General features: G+C 46.6%; 1 protein-coding gene across 2 annotated transcripts in view; it reads right to left on the bottom strand.

The window, feature by feature from the left end:
* Positions 1 to 19,050, bottom strand: part of LOC147730279 (uncharacterized) — a 271,641-nt gene that overhangs the window by 216,084 nt on the left and 36,507 nt on the right. For both annotated transcript variants that reach the window (XM_086958537.1, XM_086958539.1), the window contains exon 2: positions 11,577 to 11,942. In XM_086958537.1, coding sequence (XP_086814663.1) covers positions 11,577 to 11,942 — 366 coding nt within the window. The remainder of the gene's footprint in view (positions 1 to 11,576; positions 11,943 to 19,050) is intronic.

Raw genomic sequence — 19,050 nt, 5'->3', positions numbered from 1 at the left:
TACCCCAACACCCTTAAACACTAACCAATCTTAACCCTATAAATATACCCTGTACCCCAAAATCTACACCTATCCCTAAACCCTAAAAATACCCCTGTACCCCAAAACCCAACCTAGCCCTGAACCCTATAAATACCCCTGTACCTCAAAACCCAAACCTACCCCTGAACCCTAAAAATACCCCTGTACCCCAAAACCTAAACCTAGCCCTGAACCCTAAAAAATACCCCTGTACCCCAAAACCCAAACCTACCCCTGAACCCTAAAATACCCCTGTACCCTAAAACCCAAACCTAGCCCTGAACCCTTAAAATACCCCTGTACCCCAAAACCCAAACCTACCTCTGAAACCTTAAAATACCCCTGTACCCCAAAACCCAAACCTACCTCTGAACCCTAAAAATACACCTGTACCCCAAATCCCAAACCTAGCCCTGAACCATAAAAATAACCGTTCCCCAAAACCCAAACCTACCCCATAACCCTAAAATACCCCTGTACCCCAAAACCCAAACCTAGCCCTGAACTCTAAAAATACCCCTGTACCCCAAAACCCAAACATAGCCCTAAACCCTTAAAATACCCCTGTACCCGAAAACCCAAACCTACCGCTGAACCCTAAAAATACTCCTATACCCCAAAATCCAAACCTAGCCCTGAACCCTAAAAATACCCCTGTACCCCAAAACCCATACCTATCCATAAACCCTAAAACTACCCCTGTACCTCAAAACCCAAACCTAGCCCTGAACCCTAAAAATACCCCTGTACCCCAAAACCCAAACCTAGCCCTGAACCCTTAAAATACCCCTGTACTCCAAAACCCAAACCTACCTCTGAACCCTAAAAATACCCCTGTACCCCAAAACCCAAACCTAGCCCTGAACCCTTAAAATACCCCTGTACCCAAAAACCCAAACCTGCCTCTGAACCCTAAAAATACCCCTGTACCCCAAAACCCAAACCTAGCCCTGAACCATAAAAATAACCCTGTTCCCCAAAACCCAAACCTACCCCTGAACCCTAAAATACCCCTGTACCCCAAAACCCAAACCTAGCCTTGAACCCTAAAAATACCCCTGTACCCCAAAACCCAAACCTAGCCCTGAACCCTTAAAATACCCCTGTACCCGAAAACCCAAACCTACCGCTGAACCCTAAAAATACTCCTATACCCCAAAATCCAAACCTAGCCCTGAACCCTAAAAATACCCCTGTACCCCAAAACCCATACCTATCCCTAAACCCTAAAACTACCCCTGTACCCCATAACCCAAAACTATATCTGAACCCTTAAAATACCCAAACACCCCAAAACATATACCCCTATACCCATACTTACCTTATCCAAACATTTTAAAAAAACATGCTTTTACCATTCATGCATTTACAACGAATTTCGTTGTAAATGTATGCGTGGAAAAGCATATAAAATGTAATGCCATGTGTTATAATGCATTGCGGAGTCATGGTACTTTCGTAATGAAAGTATGCGGAGTGATGGTATGCGGAAAGAAAGTTGCGGCATAATGGGTGTTTACCCTCCCCCGGTAAGTACATTGGTGGCACGGCAGCCCACATCTCCAGCAACATACTCGTATTTTTTCACCACCGACTTGAAAAATGCACAGGTCTCTCTCATTGATGGCCAGCACCGACATACACTTTTAAACACACCTCCCGCCACAAGTTCTAGAATTGCAAACTTTAGAGCTGGGGAGCTACGTTCGAATCTCGGCATCAGCTCAACATCCTGTGATTCCAGGCAAATCGCTTTGTCTCCCCTTGCCTACCACAAATGAATGTGTTCTTCTGTAATGTAAATTGTGCTCATGCCATGTTGTCGAGTTCGCGCTATATAATATTGCAAGGAAAAATAAAGTAGGGAAACTAGAGTTCACACACTACTGAACGCGCACTCCTAAGTGCATCAGCAGTGCACTGTGAATCGGAGCCTTTCACAGGCCTGTCACAGATAAGAAATGCTATCAAAACGAAATCCTACAAAACAATAACTACTGGCCGGCAGCAATTCATACCCGGACAACGTCGGGACGGGCTGCTAGTATTCAATAAATGTATAATATGGACATAGCCGGAAAAGAAAAGCTTGCTCCAGTCTCCGCATCTAGCTTGGACATCCTGCCAGTTAATACATCTCACTCCAATTAAAAAATTACCCTGCTCTTTAAATCTGTATCTCCCAAAATCTTAAATGGCTATTCTGGATTTGGAGGACCAACCTTTTACATTTGGTAATCCGCAGGTATTCGTACCCTGCAAAATGAGCCTTTAAGGAGTAAAATGCCTGAAGACTAGTACCAAGCTCGCGCAGTGTCTTGTATCTAGTTTTTTTGGGAATTTATTGCAGTTTTTTATAAAAACCAGAATCTGCGACCCAGCTTCCTGCATCATCTTGTCCACAAAAAAACTATCCAAGGATCTCTTTCTATCCATTAGACGCACAATTATATCTAAGAAGGATGGTTCATAGTAGGTACGAATTTGGGGGAGTACAAGCCCTCCCCAATTAATATTGATTTGAAGTACCGAAAATGTTACCCTTGGCGCCTTCTTATTCCAGATAAACTGTTGAAAGATTGTTTCCAGCTCTTAAAAATATGCCAGATTTATTTTAATCGGGATGCTTGTAAAGAGAAAAATTAATAACAGTAAAATCGACATCTTTATAAGGGCTATGTGACCAATCAAAGTGAGGGGAAGAAGTATCCATTTATCCAGTAGGTCTTTAATTTTTTTCAACATGACCTCATAATTTAATTTATAAATTTCCACATATTGGCTTGTGACGTGTATACCCAGATATCGAATCGGATCGGGAGAAAGAGCATGTCGCTTTAGGTTATCTGGAAGGAAATCACTAGGAGCTTTTAACACCAGAATTTCAGTCTTTTTGTGGTTGATTGTATAGCCACCAATTAATTCAAACTGTGCAAATTCTCTTAATATCATTCCGAAATTCTGTCTTTCTGGTCTTAGGGCCATATGTATGAAGCTCAAATGGGTTCGCAAATGCCGAACTTCGCAGAATTTCGGAGTTTGCAAACTCATTTTCGCTAACTGGTATGTATGTAGCAAAATTGAGTGCAAAATAAGGAATCACAAAATTTGCGATTCCTTATTTTGCGATTGCATTTAAGGAATCGCAAATTTTGCGATTCCCTAAATGCGATGTAAGAAGCATTCAAAAAATGCAAATTGGTCTTAAAGAATCGCAAATTACCACCAACTTCAAGTAGGTGGTAATTGCGAATTCTTTGAAAAATGCACTTTTTTGCATTTTTCAAAGTGCAATGTGAAGCACATACATGCCCTTATGTGCACCCATGCTAATTTCAGGGGTGCAACAGGGTGTCCTTTGGACACCCTTCACCCTTGAAATTATTCTCAATTTGCGATTCTCAAATTGCGAATCGCAAATCGAGAATACCTTCCTATTCATTCCTATGGATCTCCTGCTAATGAATGGGAAATTATTCCTTAATTGCGATTGCAAAAAAAAATGTGATTTTCTACATACATACCAATTTGCAAATCTGGATGTTGATACATATGATACAAAATTATGTTATTTAATTTCTACATTCCTGCTATTGGTGTTTAATCTCTATGTTATCACAGATCCTAATGACCATGGGCTCAATAAAAAAGGAAATACTACAGGGGGTAGAGGATATCCCTGTCGGGTTCCCCGGTTTATGTTAACCGTGCCTGTTATATTAGAATGTATACAAACCTGTGCCTGAGCCCCTTGATATATATTCTGTAGCATGATAATAATCTGGGGAGAAATACCAAACCTTTCAAGACCATAAAAAAGCATGTCCCAATTCACCAGATCGAACGCCTTCTCTGCATCGACTATCATTATAAGAGCTGGTGTTTGGTTAATATTAAAAAAGTCAAGTGCTTGAACTAAATGTATTGTAAGACATTGACCTGCCTGCCACAAACCCAGTTTGACCCAAATGTATCACATGTTGGGCCACTGGGATAAATCAATTTGTTTAGATTTTCATTAGAATTTTGTAATGAGAATTTAGGAGGCTGATTGCCCTATGTGAACTAACATCCCTAGGAGCCCTAAACTCCTGAATTTAAACTTACAAAGCCTTGTAAACTGGCCCTGGTAGCAAGATTCCTAAGAACGGAAATAATATGTGGAATATATTTAATTTTTATCCTGATCCTGACTTTCCTCTCTTTATTGAAACCAGATTCAAAGAACTGCCCCCTCTTTTTACAAGCTTGTGTTTGTAAATATAATCTAGTTTTTGCTTTGCAAAAACTGTCCTGTGGCAGTTTATTAATTGCTGTTATTAGATGTACTCCACACTGTCTGTTACCATCCACCATGTCAAGGGGTTTACTTGTAGGGGCGTTTCATGCTGCACAGAGGGTAAGTATTTGAGGCCAATGGACTCTTGTAGTTGCCTCGGACTGCTGTTTATTTGTGGCATACACTACTCAAATGCATCACCAAGGACTTCTTAACAACAAATAAAAATACCATTATCCCTCCTCTGTGACACAAATGGAAAGGGGCGACCATTCGGTCCCCCCGAACGTATGGCGGAGTACCACGATCCCCCCGGGAAGCCATCTTGGGCGGGAGGCGAGTCTAGGCTGGTATGCCCGTAGCGGCGTAGCCGGGGCGCGCCTTTTTCCCGCCCTGGAGTGGGCTGGCCTAGACACTGACGCGGCCGGCCACGCCCTTGGGGCAGGCAGGGGCGGGTTTACGCCCGCCCTGAAGACGGATAAAAGGAGCAACAAGCCAAGAAAGCATCCTCTTGTTCCTGTGCTCAGAAGCTGCACCTCCTCGCTGCACGTGAGCTCGAGACGGAACGAAGAGCCAATTTTGAGCGTGGTAATCTTTCTTTTTGTCTTACAGATACTCGGTCTGAGAATGCCCAAGAAAGTCGGGAAGCGAGTCAGTACCGATCAGATGCTCCGCATGCTCATGAAAGAAGTAACCGATCTGAAGAAGCAGATGGCAGCTAAGGACGGGGAGGGGGGACCGAAACGACCTTTGTCGGGAGCAGCCCCTGGAGGGAGAGGCAAGAGGTCCAGAAGGGGGGCATCTGGGGGGGGAAACCCCGGTTCCCGATATCCCGCTTGAAGAGCCAACTCCAGTACCGAAGGAGGGGAATCCGATTCCCGTGGTGGTCACTCCCGTGTCCGGGGAGGATATGCCTCCCGAGTTAGCAGCACAATTGGCAGCGTGGTTGGGGAAAGATAGCGAGGGCGCCACGGCTGACGACGCCCGGGTGTTAATGAGACAACTGCGTGAAACTAGGGAGGCGGTGAAGGCACCATCGTCAGTTACCCCGCTGTCTCCGGCGGTAGAAAAAGCAACAGGCCCAGGTCCGGCGGCGGATGCAGCTTCTGGTTCAGGTAAGCGGCCATTTCCGATTGCGAGGGAGGGGTCTGCACCTTCACGAAGGGAGAAGGTGGCTCAGCATGTTCCTCTGGCAATTAAGGAAAAGATTTGGGCGGATGAGTATGTAAACATTTTTTCGTTGCTTACCGACCATTATGAGATGGAGCATGTTAAGAGCCAAAAGGAGCTCATGCATCCGAGTGTTTGGCGCGCAAAAATGGCCGCCTTTAAGGTCGACGAAAACATTGGCACTTGGGGCAGGGCATGGGGAATCTTTACCTCCATCATGGGCGAACGTAGGCCCGAGTTGTTGACCGAATTACCTATTTATCAGTCACGGATCATGGAGTATTACGTATCATATGGGGGCAATCAGTGGTTCTGCTATGATAATATTTTTAGAAAAGCGAAAGAACAAGACAAAAACTTGACTTGGGATTGTTACGACTCCGTCTCATGGTCAAAAATGGAGAGTACAGGAATGTTGAAAGTACCATTGGTAGGGAGTAGCGGGGGCGAGTCCTCCCGCCAATACGTGGGGACACCCTTTCGATCGGGTGCAGGTAACGACTACCACTCTAAGCCGAATGGCAACGCAGGTAAAAGGGGGATTTGTTGGAATTTTAACAGGGGAAAATGTACGAGGCCCCAGGGGTCGTGCAAGTTCAGACACGAATGTGGGGTGTGTGGGCAGCCATCCCATCCTGAGTCCATGTGCAGAGCCAAAACGGGTGATAACGGTGGTAGGGGAAGCGTCAAACAGGTCTGAAATAGTCCGAGGGGCGCCTTTACCTACTCCGATTGATACCATGGCGATGATTCCTTGGCTCAACGAATACCCGGATCATGCTTCCGCTGGGGTGTTGCGGAACGGGTTTTCATATGGTTTCCGCATCCCAGTGGGGGATTTTCAGGGTGTAGCAAAATGTAAGAACCAACTGTCGGTCTTGCAACATACGACCGTGGTACAGGAAAAAATTGGGAAGGAGGTTACTCGAGGTCGAGTCACCGGTCCATTTGATGTGCCACCGATGGCTAACTTTGTTTGTTCCCCTTTAGGGGTGGTCCCCAAGAAGGACCCGGGTGAGTTTCGACTGATACATAATTTATCAGCCCCACGTGGTCTTTCCGTGAATGATGCGATAGACCCGGAAGTGTGTTCGGTGCGGTATGCATCTTTCGATGAGGCCGTCGCCATGTTGAATCGCCTAGGGCCCGGTGCGCTGATGGCAAAGTCAGATATTGAGTCAGCGTTCCGGTTGCTCCCGGTACACCCAGACGATCAGCGTCTCCTTGGTTTCATGTTTCAGGGTCACTATTACATGGATAGATGTATGCCAATGGGATGCTCTATATCTTGCGCCTATTTTGAAAAATTCAGTTGTTTTCTGCAATGGGTCTTCACAAAGAGGACGGGTTTTTAAAATGTTATGCATTATCTCGATGACTTTTTGTTTCTGGGGGCAGCCGGGGATCCAGAATGTGGACAGGCTTTGAATGAATTTCGTGTCTTAATGAAGCATTTTGGTGTGCCATTGGCACCAGGTAAGACTGTGGGTCCCTCGACTTGCCTCGAGTTTCTGGGGATCGAGCTCGACTCAGAGGAAGGTTGTTTTCGATTACCGAGAGAAAAAGTGTTAAGATTCAGGTCATCCCTGGAGACGTGTATTAATGAGTCTAAGGTCAAACTGCTTCAATTACAACAATTGGTGGGCCAGCTGAATTTTGCCCTGAGAGTAATGCCGATGGCCCGCCCCTTTTCCCGCTCGATCGCTCAAGCCATGGTCGGCCTGAAGGAGGGTCATCATCGCACGAGGCTGTCGGCAGAGGTTCGCCAGGACATGCGCATTTGGTTGGCATTTCTGGCGGATTTCAATGGTCGAATTGTCTGGAACAAACCGGCGGTGTCCTCCGATGAGCTGGGGCTGTGGACAGATTCGGCAGGAAGCATTGGTTTTGGTGCCATATTCGGCACTCGATGGTCAGCTCAAAAATGGCCGACATGGTGGCACGAGTGCGGGCTGACAAGTAACATTGCTTTTCTTGAACTTTTCCCTATTCTGGTGGCCCTGAAAACTTGGCCCGAGGGGTTCAGAGATCACTCTGTGGTGTTCTGGTCTGATAACATGACCGTGGTTGAGTGTATCAATAGTCAGGCAGCACGATGCAAATGGATTCTGAGATTGCTCAAAGAAATTGTGTTATTGTGTATGCAATTGAATGTGCTATTTAAGGCAAAACATGTGCCGGGGGTAATGAACCAAGCGGCTGATGCGCTTTCTCGTTTCCGTAGGCAGGCCTTCTGGGGTTTTCTGCCCACAGCGGACCCGGTGGCGGCACCCTTTCCCGAAGCTCTCTGGTCTCTCGGTGCCCCGAACTACAAAACCTCGTGGGAGAGAGTTTAGCACCCAGGACGAGGAAGGCATACGAAGGGGCGTTCCGTTCCTATTGGGCCTTTTTGGGGACTGCTAGGGGGGAGCTTTGGGGCCAGGAAGAGTTGGTAGTAAAATTTCTGCTGTCTTTACATCGGGCAGGCAAATCTGTAGCTACGGCCCAGAGGCATCGGGCCGCCATTTCCTTTATGGCAAGGGCTCACGGGATCCAGGACCCGACAGCGTCTTTCGTTGTGCAAAAAGTGCTACGTGGGTGGCAACGCCTTGAGGGTCGCAGAGTAGATGAGAGGCACCCGATAGGTCTGGATAGGTTGGCCCTGTTATTATCCGTACTCCCTGCGACGTGTTCATCACAGTATGAAACAGTGTTATTCCGAGACGCTTTTGCGCTGGCATTCCATGGGGCTATGCGGGTAAGCGAACTAGTGGCGAGGAACAAGCAGGATACGATGGGGGGACTGTGCCGAGAGCACATTCAGGTCAAGGGGGAGACGATGACTGTCTCGTTTGTCAGGTCCAAAACCGATCAGGGTGCGATTGGGGACTGCATAATCATACAGAGGGTTCCCGGGTCTTCCATGTGCCCTGTGGTTTGCGTAGAGGAATATTTAGCGCAAAGGGTGGCATCATGGGGGGGGACCTTGTTGAGACACGCTGACGCCACCCCACTGACGAGGTTTCAGTTCCAGCGGGTGCTTGCGATGTCGATTTCGGCCGCGGGCTTGAACCCCGGCGAGTTTGGGACCCATTCCTTTCGGATAGGGGCTGCTACAGAGGCTACAGCCAGGGGTCTGAGTGTAGAAGAAGTAAAACGTGTGGGGCGTTGGTCCTCGAACTGTTATAAAAGGTATGTGCGGTTGCACATGTTGTGAAGCTGTAATGATGTACTCACGCTTCTTGTTTTTGTTTGGTTTTCAGTTACGCAAGCCTACGAGGCGGGGCGGACTGTGCAGTCGACCCGACACCTGGGGACCAGCGGTCAGACATCACCGGCTATGAAAAAGGAGGTGTAGGTCGTGGGCCACTCATACGTGAGGCGTGCCGTGGACGTATTCAAAGCAGGTGACATGATTCACGTGGCTGGGGAATACGGGTACAGGGTGTCCTTCTACGGAAAGGGCGGGCTCTGTATTGACCAATTTCAATCATATTTTGAGGGTTTGTTAGGGTGGACAAGGTCACCGCCGTCTATAATCATAGTCCATCTTGGGGGCAACGATTTGGTGGCCACTGGTAGACGACTTCTTCTTGAGGCAATGCTTTCCACAGTAAGTTGGTTGGCAAGAAGAGTTCCAGGGTGCACAATTGCATGGTCCCATATGATCCCACGAAAAGTGTGGCGGGGGGCTATTTCGGTTTCTGCTCTGAATCATTCAGTAAGAAAAATTAATAACAAAGTGAGTAGATTGTTTCGTTCAAGTACACTGCATTCTGTTTCGCATGGTTGTATTAAAGGGGACAGTATGTATTTGGGGGATGGTGTTCATTTGTCCCGGGTGGGGAACGAGTTACTCATAGGAGACCTCATAGCTTGGTTAAAGAGTTTATAACATGACCTTTAGGCAGGAGTGTTGTGGGGGGTCCGGATAGCCGGTCAACTATCCGGCCTGTGGCGGTAAGGTCATGATCGGTGAGCAGTAATTGGAAGATCCCTATGGGTGGGCGTCACCCATTACGGATGGGAGCGCTCGAGGAAGGTGGCCATTGGCCCCTCAACGGGGAGGCGGTCCCTTCTAAGGATGGGCCGCCGAAAGGAAAGGAAAGGCGGTCAAGGCCCCTTCCTGGGTAGGAGGGGCTACAGCCCCCTCCTGGGGAATTTCCCGGGGCCAGGACATCTGCGACGGCAGATGTGGTAAGTTGTGTGGGGTTTGGGAGGGGGTTTACGCTACCTTCTAGACACCTCACACGAGTCCTCGGACGACCTTTAAATGGCGTTGAGTTTATTGGGGCCCCCGTCAAGTCAAGGGAAATTGGTAGATGCACGTGAGGTACACCTCTGTGCGGTCGCCCCTCACAAGTGAGGGGGATATTTCTGGTTTAGGGATCTGACACCGGTTACGACCTTGCCGTTGGCCCTTAAACGTTAGGATGTACAATTTCAAGTTAAAATGTTTTGTAGGATGTTAGTTCGGCTAGGTGAACCTTTGTATTAGAGAATATGTTAAGGTTAGCCAAACATCGCAATGTGGAAATGAAATTGTACATAATATGAAACTGTTATTTTAATGTTTTAATTTTGTTTCATATTTTAATAAATACGGCCGGGAGGGTCACTCCCTCCCGTCTTCCAAAAGTTCAGAACCGTTTCCGGTTTCCCATTCCTTGGGGATTGTGTTGAGAGGGGGTGGCGGGTATCTCAGCCATATGGAAAGGGGCGACCATTCGGTCCCCCCGAACGTATGGCGGAGTACCACGATCCCCCCGGGAAGCCATCTTGGGCGGGAGGCGAGTCTCGGCTGGTATGCCCGTAGCGGCGTAGCCGGGGCGCGCCTTTTTCCCGCCCTGGAGTGGGCTGGCCTAGACACTGACGCGGCCGGCCACGCCCTTGGGGCAGGCAGGGGCGGGTTTACGCCCGCCCTGAAGACGGATAAAAGGAGCAACAAGCCAAGAAAGCATCCTCTTGTTCCTGTGCTCAGAAGCTGCACCTCCTCGCTGCACGTGAGCTCGAGACGGAACGAAGAGCCAATTTTGACCCACCCACCAGCCCCTGAGGACAGCAAGTGGTTTTGAATAAAGTTTGATGTGGTGACTCTATTTCTTGCAGGTTGTGATGATTATCGTGATAACTTTGAATATGCAATAAAGAATGGTCAATTTGTAGTATGTTTTGCAAATAAAGTAATTCTGCACTAGTGTTGATCAATAATCATGCTTTTAATAAGTGGTAATTATTACTGTCATTTAGTAATTTAGTTATTTAGTAATTTAGTTAGAATTGTCGTATTTATTTTGGTCGGGCGGTAAGGTCATGATCGGTGAGCAGTAATTGGAAGATCCCTATGGGTGGGCGTCACCCATTACGGATGGGAGCGCTCGAGGGAGGTGGCCATTGGCCCCTCAACGGGGAGGCGGTCCCTTCTAAGGATGGGCCGCCGAAAGGAAAGGAAAGGCGGTCAAGGCCCCTTCCTGGGTAGGAGGGGCTACAGCCCCCTCCTGGGGAATTTCCCAGGGCCAGGACATCTGCGACGGCAGATGTGGTAAGTTGTGTGGGGTTTGGGAGGGGGTTTACGCTACCTTCTAGACACCTCACACGAGTCCTCGGACGACCTTTAAATGGCGTCGAGTTTATTGGGGCCCCCGTCAAGTCAAGGGAAATTGGTAGATGCACGTGAGGTACACCTCTGTGCGGTCGCCCCTCACAAGTGAGGGGGATATTTCTGGTTTAGGGATCTGACACCGGTTACGACCTTGCCGTTGGCCCTTAAACGTTAGGATGTACAATTTCAAGTTAAAATGTTTTGTAGGATGTTAGTTCGGCTAGGTGAACCTTTGTATTAGAGAATATGTTAAGGTTAGCCAAACATCGCAATGTGGAAATGAAATTGTACATAATATGAAACTGTTATTTTAATGTTTTAATTTTGTTTCATATTTTAATAAATACGGCCGGGAGGGTCACTCCCTCCCGTCTTCCAAAAGTTCAGAACCGTTTCCGGTTTCCCATTCCTTGGGGATTGTGTTGAGAGGGGGTGGCGGGTATCTCAGCCATATCATGAGACGGGGAAACCAGTGGTGTAAATCCGGAACCCACCTAGTTTAGAAGAAAGTCCTCATTCACTTACCACTCAAGGCTCCATTCGTTAAACTGATCTGCCAAGTCTCCATAAGGCAGTTTATTCCTTCATAAAGGTTACAGCTGAAATTCCCCACATCGTCCAGTTGGAGTTTCTTTATGACAATGGGGAAGCTTCCATTTTCTGGCAACACGTCAATGCGGCGACTCCAGTCCGCCCAAAATTTTGGCTTTGAGTTTGGGATGGTAACTTCCACCAGCAGCTCGTCTTCTCTTTTCCAGATCACCGCCGTGTTATTGGGTACTCCATTTTGGTAGCCCTTCAGATCGAAGGAACAATTAAGTTTAACAGAGGAGCCCATAGATGCTTCAAACGTTGCCTGGTTCACAACGGTTCCGGAGCGGCATCCATCAGCTGCAGAGACATAAGACAAGAGGTTGCATTTTCAACACAAGTCAACTAAGTATACATAACCAAATGGGCCTTAAGGACAAACTAAGGCGCAATAGTAGAGAATGCATCTTGGGGAAAGAGTAGCAACTGTGGGGAGCAGGACCACTACATGCAATCCTACCCGACAAGACACCAATCCATCGAGCATCACTGACCCTCCTCTTCTGTCCTCCTCCACCCAGGCCATAATCAAGCCTCGGTGTCTTTAAGTGAAGCTCTGGGCATCGTTTCACTATTTATCTTCTTTCAAACATCTTTTCCAGCCATGCTGTAGTCCCTCTTTCCATTTTCTTCATATTTATAGTTATCTCAGGCCACCCTGTTCCAAGGAGGGAGTTTATATTTTTTCTCCACCCCTCCCGCTATCACAACAAGATCATTCAGAGGGTTCAAAAGCCAGTGTTAAGCCTCTCCTAAAACGGCAACGCCTGTTCGAAGCAGCACATCCACAAGGTGCCTAGCACTTGGTGCTTTCTATGCGCTGTAAGGAAGGACGTTCATATGGAATGACTTGAACCACTCGTTTCTAACAGCTGTAATGAGTTTGATTTATTATAACTCCCTCTGCTTAGTCAATCAACACATGACTCACATTGTTGTCAGCTTGGCTACAAGGTTGTCATTGATTAAATTCTTAAATAAAAAAACTGGGACAGAGCGATCTTGTTTCACACATTATTTCATGTATAAATTACTTCTAAACACTTAGTAGATTTTGATCATTTCTAATATTTGCCTACTATACCCATACCCAAACTCTGATGCTCTGTGAGAAATCTGCCTGCCCATTTTGTATCTGTTCATCTCCCTTCACTGAGATACCAGCATCTGACTGACTTACTTTCTCGAGTTAGGAGGACAGGAAGCAAAGGATTCCTTTCCCCTGGGCTCAGATGAGGTAGGCAACAGTTCCAGATAAGAGAGAATGCACCCATTCACTTCTCTCTCTATGCTAACCCCAAGAGCAGAAGAGGATTCAAATGGAGTTGACTGACACATTTCCTGGGCAGATCACATTCTCTGCCCCCCCTTCAAAAGGTAGATATCAGGAGAGTTAAATAGTTGATCTTATGTCTATCAGCATTTTCACACTGTAGACTAGGACATCGTGCGTGCACGTGTGGTACACCTATGTTGAAGGTCATCGGCCTTAAAGGTGATGCAACCAGAACGCCCTATCCACCAGGACCCCTCCAACCAGGCTCCAATGTAGGAAAGAACTGACAACACACCTTTGAACAAAAAAAACTGAACCTAGCATATCCTTCAATTACTTTTGGACTGCATCTATGTCTTTGACCATGTACAACGCTCTTCCACGCATTAGTTCGTTTACTGTGTTTTTTATTTGCAGTTTTATATAGCGGGAATTCGAGCCGAAGGGATTGGAGCACTTTTACAGGAGCACCTTCATTTTTGGTAGGCAGGGGGAGATTAGGTGATTTTCCCAGAATCACAGGATGTTGAGCAGATGCCGAGACTCGAACGTGGTACCCCAGCTCCAACACACATCCATCCATCTACAGAGACATGCATTAAAGGGTTCTCCTTTCTTCTTCCTATTGTAAGACTTATTAATACTCAATACTGGTGCTTGCTCCTCCTGACCAGTCAAAAGAACATCTTTATAAAACATTGCCTTGTATCAGACCAAATGCAATTGGACTGATAAAGCAGGATCAAGAAACACGCATTCCAGAGAAAACAGAGACCATGCAGAAATCACAAAGATGGAATTTGCCAAGATGATCGCACAATATAAAACTCCCTCAAATCAAACATGCTTATGTTTATGTGTTATGTTTACTTGCATAGCGCGCAATGCATAGCTTAATTGTTTCCAGACTACTCAGGCCAAGGGGAGGTAGGTCAAAGTTACACTGACTGACCCAGGCCCAGCTGTTCTGATAAGCGTGGCTCAAATCCACCCGAGTGACTTACCGCACTCACCTATAATTACCAAGTAAGAAGTCAGCCGGACAGTGGAGAAGAAATAACAAAGCATTTATTAGGCCACAAACTCCCATATGAGAGGGCCCTGTCAGACCTCACCCCTAAGAGTGCGCCAAGAGGACTGCCTCATCTCACCACAGCAATTTATTATTACATGGTACAGCAGAGTAGAACACTCCCATACTGGAAAAGTACTGGACCCCAGAAAGGGTGAACAATGGTCTCATACAAGAGGCATCTGCACCTGCAATAGCAACATTTGGTTATCTCTGCCCAAGGCCGCCGAGCCAGGCCTCAGCGTCTCCAGAGCCTGCGAACATCATAGATAAGAGTTTTGTTGCCAGTTTCGGTCACAATTAGCTAAGAAACGAAAACTGCTGCGTTCAGGGTTTTTCTATTCCTACGGGAGGGGGGATGAGCGAGTGCGACTCGCGCACTGAGAGAAGCACCCAAAATGGTGGCACACAAGCTAAGCTAAGAATACTAGATCTTGTTATATGCATAAATGAATCATAGAAATGGAGAGTACAAACATAAATGCGTAAATGAATAACTCATTGATTAGACACATCAGGCTAACTCATATATGTAAAATAAGTGGGTGGGGCATCGGGAAATGAAACCTATCAGTTCCAATAGTTACACAGAGCAACTGAGATATAGCAAGAACAGGCATGTCATAAAGGAGTGTATGACCACTGGAATGTGGTTATACAAGTATCTGTGCAGAGGGTGTCGGGCAGAGAGAATAGGGCTGGCTTTAGGGAGATGGGAGGGATGCGCCGCACATGGCGCTGACTTTGGTGAGGGACGCTGTGTTTCAAAAAATTACTTTTGGTTTAAAAGCACATGAACTTCCTTGCGCATCCAGCAGTTTTCAGGCAACAGCAAAAATGTCAAGATAACTTTGGTAATTACTGTTCCTACATGTGAGAGATCAGAATTTTGTCTAGTGGTAATTTAGACTCATTGTAACGTAGTGAGGAGGGGTAATGTACCTGCTGCAAAGAACGTGTACCCGATAGAGCACAGAACTGAGTGTGCGTGAAATACGGGTAGTGCTTGAAAAAAGATTGAAATGTATGTTAGGTGTGGGGTACTGTTGGAGGGTGGTAGTGAGAAAATCCATGAAGAAGGAGGGCATTGGGGTAAGCGCCCAAAAAGATTTTTGCATGGACGCCATCAGTGTTTAAGCCACCCCTAAGAGAGAGCACATGGAAGGGGGCCATACGATGGGTGTCAGAACGCTGGTTTGTGTGAGGGCAGCAGTGTCGGAGGTATGAGCTAATATTGAAATAGGTGGGTTTAAGAGAAATGGATCATAGTGTATATCTGAAGGCAGGTTGTGCCAGATGGACGATGCCCTGTTGCAAACCGCCTGTTGACCTCTGTTCTTCCTTTGGTTCTAAAAGTGACTAGTTGGTTGTTTTCCGTCACGTGGAGGGAGTAAGGTACTTGGAATTTATTCCACGTTTTTTTGTCAAAACTTTAGATTTGCGCTTTGCAGACAACTCTTGTTCTGAAACCTCTCCAGACCCTGATGTGGCTACTGTCTCTGTTACCAAACCTGACATCGTTTGGTCACTCTCCACCTCCTCAGCATTAGAAGCATCCTCTGACTCACTCCCCCCTTCTCCACCCGCACCCACATCCTCACCCTCACCCTCATCCTCGCCCCTCTCCCTCATTTACAGAAAAGAAACACTCATCAGCCGGAGAGCCTGGTAAAACCGTTAAACCATCATTGGTAGTAGTAACCATATTAACCCCCAGTATAGCCAAACTGTTCAAATTAGGTCCAATATTATCCTCTCCTACAGTAACTACCAAATTTGGAATGGTTACTTCATACATATTATCAGTTCTATGTTCCTCTCTTAATGCCTCTGATAATGCCTCTGTTAGCGCCAAAATCTTATCGGGGTCTGTGGACGAAGTCTTTTCCTCAGCCTGCTGGCTAACACTGTCAATATCAACTGCCGCTTCCTTCTCCTTTCCACGTTCCTGTTGATCCAACCCTTCCTCAAAATCAGTTGTATTATTCGTTTGTTTCACCTGAGCAGCAGTCTCTCTGCTGTCTTTCCCTTGCTCCTGTGTCATTACCCCTTCCAACGGCTCAGCAACCACATGCTCATTCTCACCAACAGTTACCTGCAAGTTTGTTTCAGAACTTTCCGTCTGTAGAGCCCTTTTTGTGAACATATCCTGGGCCAGAAGCCGAACTGTGGGAGCACCGTCACTTATTAAACTCGCATCGGGGTCTGCAGGGGATACCTCAACAACTGATATCCCGCGAGGGTTGGCAGCGGCAACAGGTAGAAATGCCTCGGACACTAAGGGTTGCCTCATGTTTGTCTGTTCTAGCAATTTTCCTTTGTTTGTGGAGGCCGCCTTACTTTTTTCCTTTTTCTTGCTTTTTTTCCCCTGCTTTACCAGCTTCCTTACTTCTCGCGGTATTTTTCCCCTGATCGGCAATGCGCAGCTCCTCCTGGGTCCGCATCAGCTTCTTTGCGCGTAGATTGGCTGCCGGAGCATCCGACTCGCTCCAGGCAGCTTTCTCCTCCCTCAGAGTTTTCGCAATCTTCGGAGCCATTGAACGCCAGAGCCTGGATGCAACAACTGCTGACCTCTGATGCCGATGACGCTGCTGCCTCCAGCCAGAAACTTTTCACCATCAGCTGACGCGTGTGAGCCAATGTCCACGCCAGCACCGATCCCACTGTCAAAGAGGTTAGTGCCTTCGCAATCAATCTGAACTCCGTTATGGGTAAAATTACGGAGATACCCTTCGAACTCTGTATCATATCCTCACTTCTCTCGTATGCCAATGCTTGAAGCACAGAAAAAAATGCCGTCTACAGTTCGTTAAAGCCGCATCACCTTCCACTCGGTAGTCAGCTTCAGGGAGAGAGGGGAGAACACGTCCTCTCCCTACAGTCTGTCAGCGGCCATCTTGCCCCGACATTTTTCAAAAGGCATTATGAGCCCTGTAATTACCAACGTTGCAAAGAGACTTGATTGGGATTACTCAGCCACGTCGCAGATGTACCAAGAGGCTGTTGAGCAAAGACCTAGGCAAAGTCAAAGCGATAATCAGAGTCAGGGCCAATCACAGGGGCAAACTTCACCAATGGGGTTTGAAATGATGTTTTCAATGTTGAAGCAAATTCAAACTGAGGCAAGAGTGGAAAGTCGTAGAGCCAGGCAGGAAAGTAAAAAGATACAAGGCTCCCTCCGAAAAGTAAATAAAGTATATGCAGATTTGGCAGGGAGAGTTACGGAGGTAGAAGAAAGAACTGGGGTTCTGGAAGATGAAATGAAGGGTTGGAAGGAATTCAGACAGGAGCAAGAGAAGACTAACAGCGATATGCTATGGAAGCTGGAAGATTTTGAGAACTGGCAGCGTAGAAACAACATTAGGCTTTTGGGTATTGCGGAAGGAAGAGAAGGGCAGGATGTTAGAGCCTATGTTATAGAGCTCCTCAAGGGTGCATTTCCTGATTCAAAAGGCTGGGATTGGGAGTCAGAGATTCAGCGTGCACATAGATTTCCATTTACACAGAGGAAGGGGGATGTCTCAAACAAGCCTAGAGCAATACTTATATATGTGGGCAACTATCTGCTGAGAGAGGAAATAATGGCGAAGGCAAAACCACAGGCTAAATGTAGATATAAGGATGTCGAATTCTTCGCTAGGCCAGACTTCTGCCATACAATGGTAGAACGGAGGTGGAGACTGCGGGAACTGATACCACCATTTCAAAAAATTGGCTGCGAGGCATATCTAATGTTCCCCAGTAGACTGAAAGTGGTAAGGGATGGTCAGTTTAAAATTTTCTACTCCGAAATTAAAGCAGCTGAGTTTCTGACATGGTTAAAAGAAAGGAACCCACAGAATCAAACACAGTCCCAGACACAGGCTGATAGAGAACGAGCGGTAGCTCTGGTTGCCAAAGGAAAATAAAAGATAGAATATGTACACGTTTGTATAAAAATAGAGAAGAAGCACAAACAATAGAGAAATGCACTGTATGGAAATGTATATATATGTATGCTGTAAAATGTTCACCTTGTTTGTTTAATTAGGTAAAAGGGAAGGGGGAGGGGGGGACACGGTGGTCCCGTGCAGTCACAGCTGTCACACATAGGTCCTACGGACCTATTTGCCTGTAGGGGGGGTGGGACAGTCAGGGTGGGGGCTCAGGGGGGGAAAACGGGGGGCGGGGGGGAGGAACATCAAAAAAGCTGGAATTATTGCAGAGGAAAAGTAACCTGGAACACATGGATCAATAAAATAGAGAAATTATATGAGTTGTATACGGCTGTGAGCCCAATATGTATTATGAATCAGTTCGGTATCTGTAAAATTAAGGATAAATTACCTAAAAAACCAGGATGAACACTCGAATAATGACGTGGAATGTTTGCGGACTTAATGATAAACTAAAAAGGCAGAAGGTGGCTGTCCTGATCAAAAGTCTAAGACTAGATTTTTTAATACTTCAAGAGACACATATACAGGCGTCCGAAATTCAACTGCTTGACCAGTTAGGTCTTACCGTTATAGCGTACTCCAGACAGGGGGCTAGGAATAGGGGGGTGGCTGTAATGGCAAGACAAAGAGACATTACTACTAGGAAAAAATGGGAGGAGGCTTGGGGAAGGTGGGCTCTAATAGAATGCTTGATAGGAGAACGATGGGTAACCCTTGGCTCTATCTATGGGTCTACAGGAGACGATTCGGAAATCTTTGAAGAGATCGATATTGAGTTGGCGACCTGGGCCCCATATGTAGTAATAGGAGGGGATTTCAATATCAACAGAGCAGGGGGATTGGGTCTGGGGTTAGGACCTCCAGTTAAATATAAAGGAAGGAAGAAAAGAGTGTTTCAAGCAGTTTGCTCCTTAGCTAGGAATAATGGGTTATTGGATGTGTGGGATACTCTTAAGCCAGGACAAGATGGGTATACGTACTACTCAGCACCACACAAAGTAAGTGCAAGTTTAGACTATTTTTAATTAGTAGTCAAGGCATTGATGGTGCAGATATTGAGAGATTACCAAGATTACTAGCGGATCATAATCCCCTAATTGTCACCTTAAAGGGATTGGTAGT

This window comes from Lissotriton vulgaris, chromosome 2_1, assembly GCF_964263255.1.
Source record: "Lissotriton vulgaris chromosome 2_1, aLisVul1.2, whole genome shotgun sequence".
NCBI lineage: Eukaryota > Metazoa > Chordata > Amphibia > Caudata > Salamandridae > Lissotriton > Lissotriton vulgaris.
The sequence above is the reverse complement of the archived record's forward strand: the minus strand, read 5'-3'. Positions and strand labels throughout refer to the sequence as shown.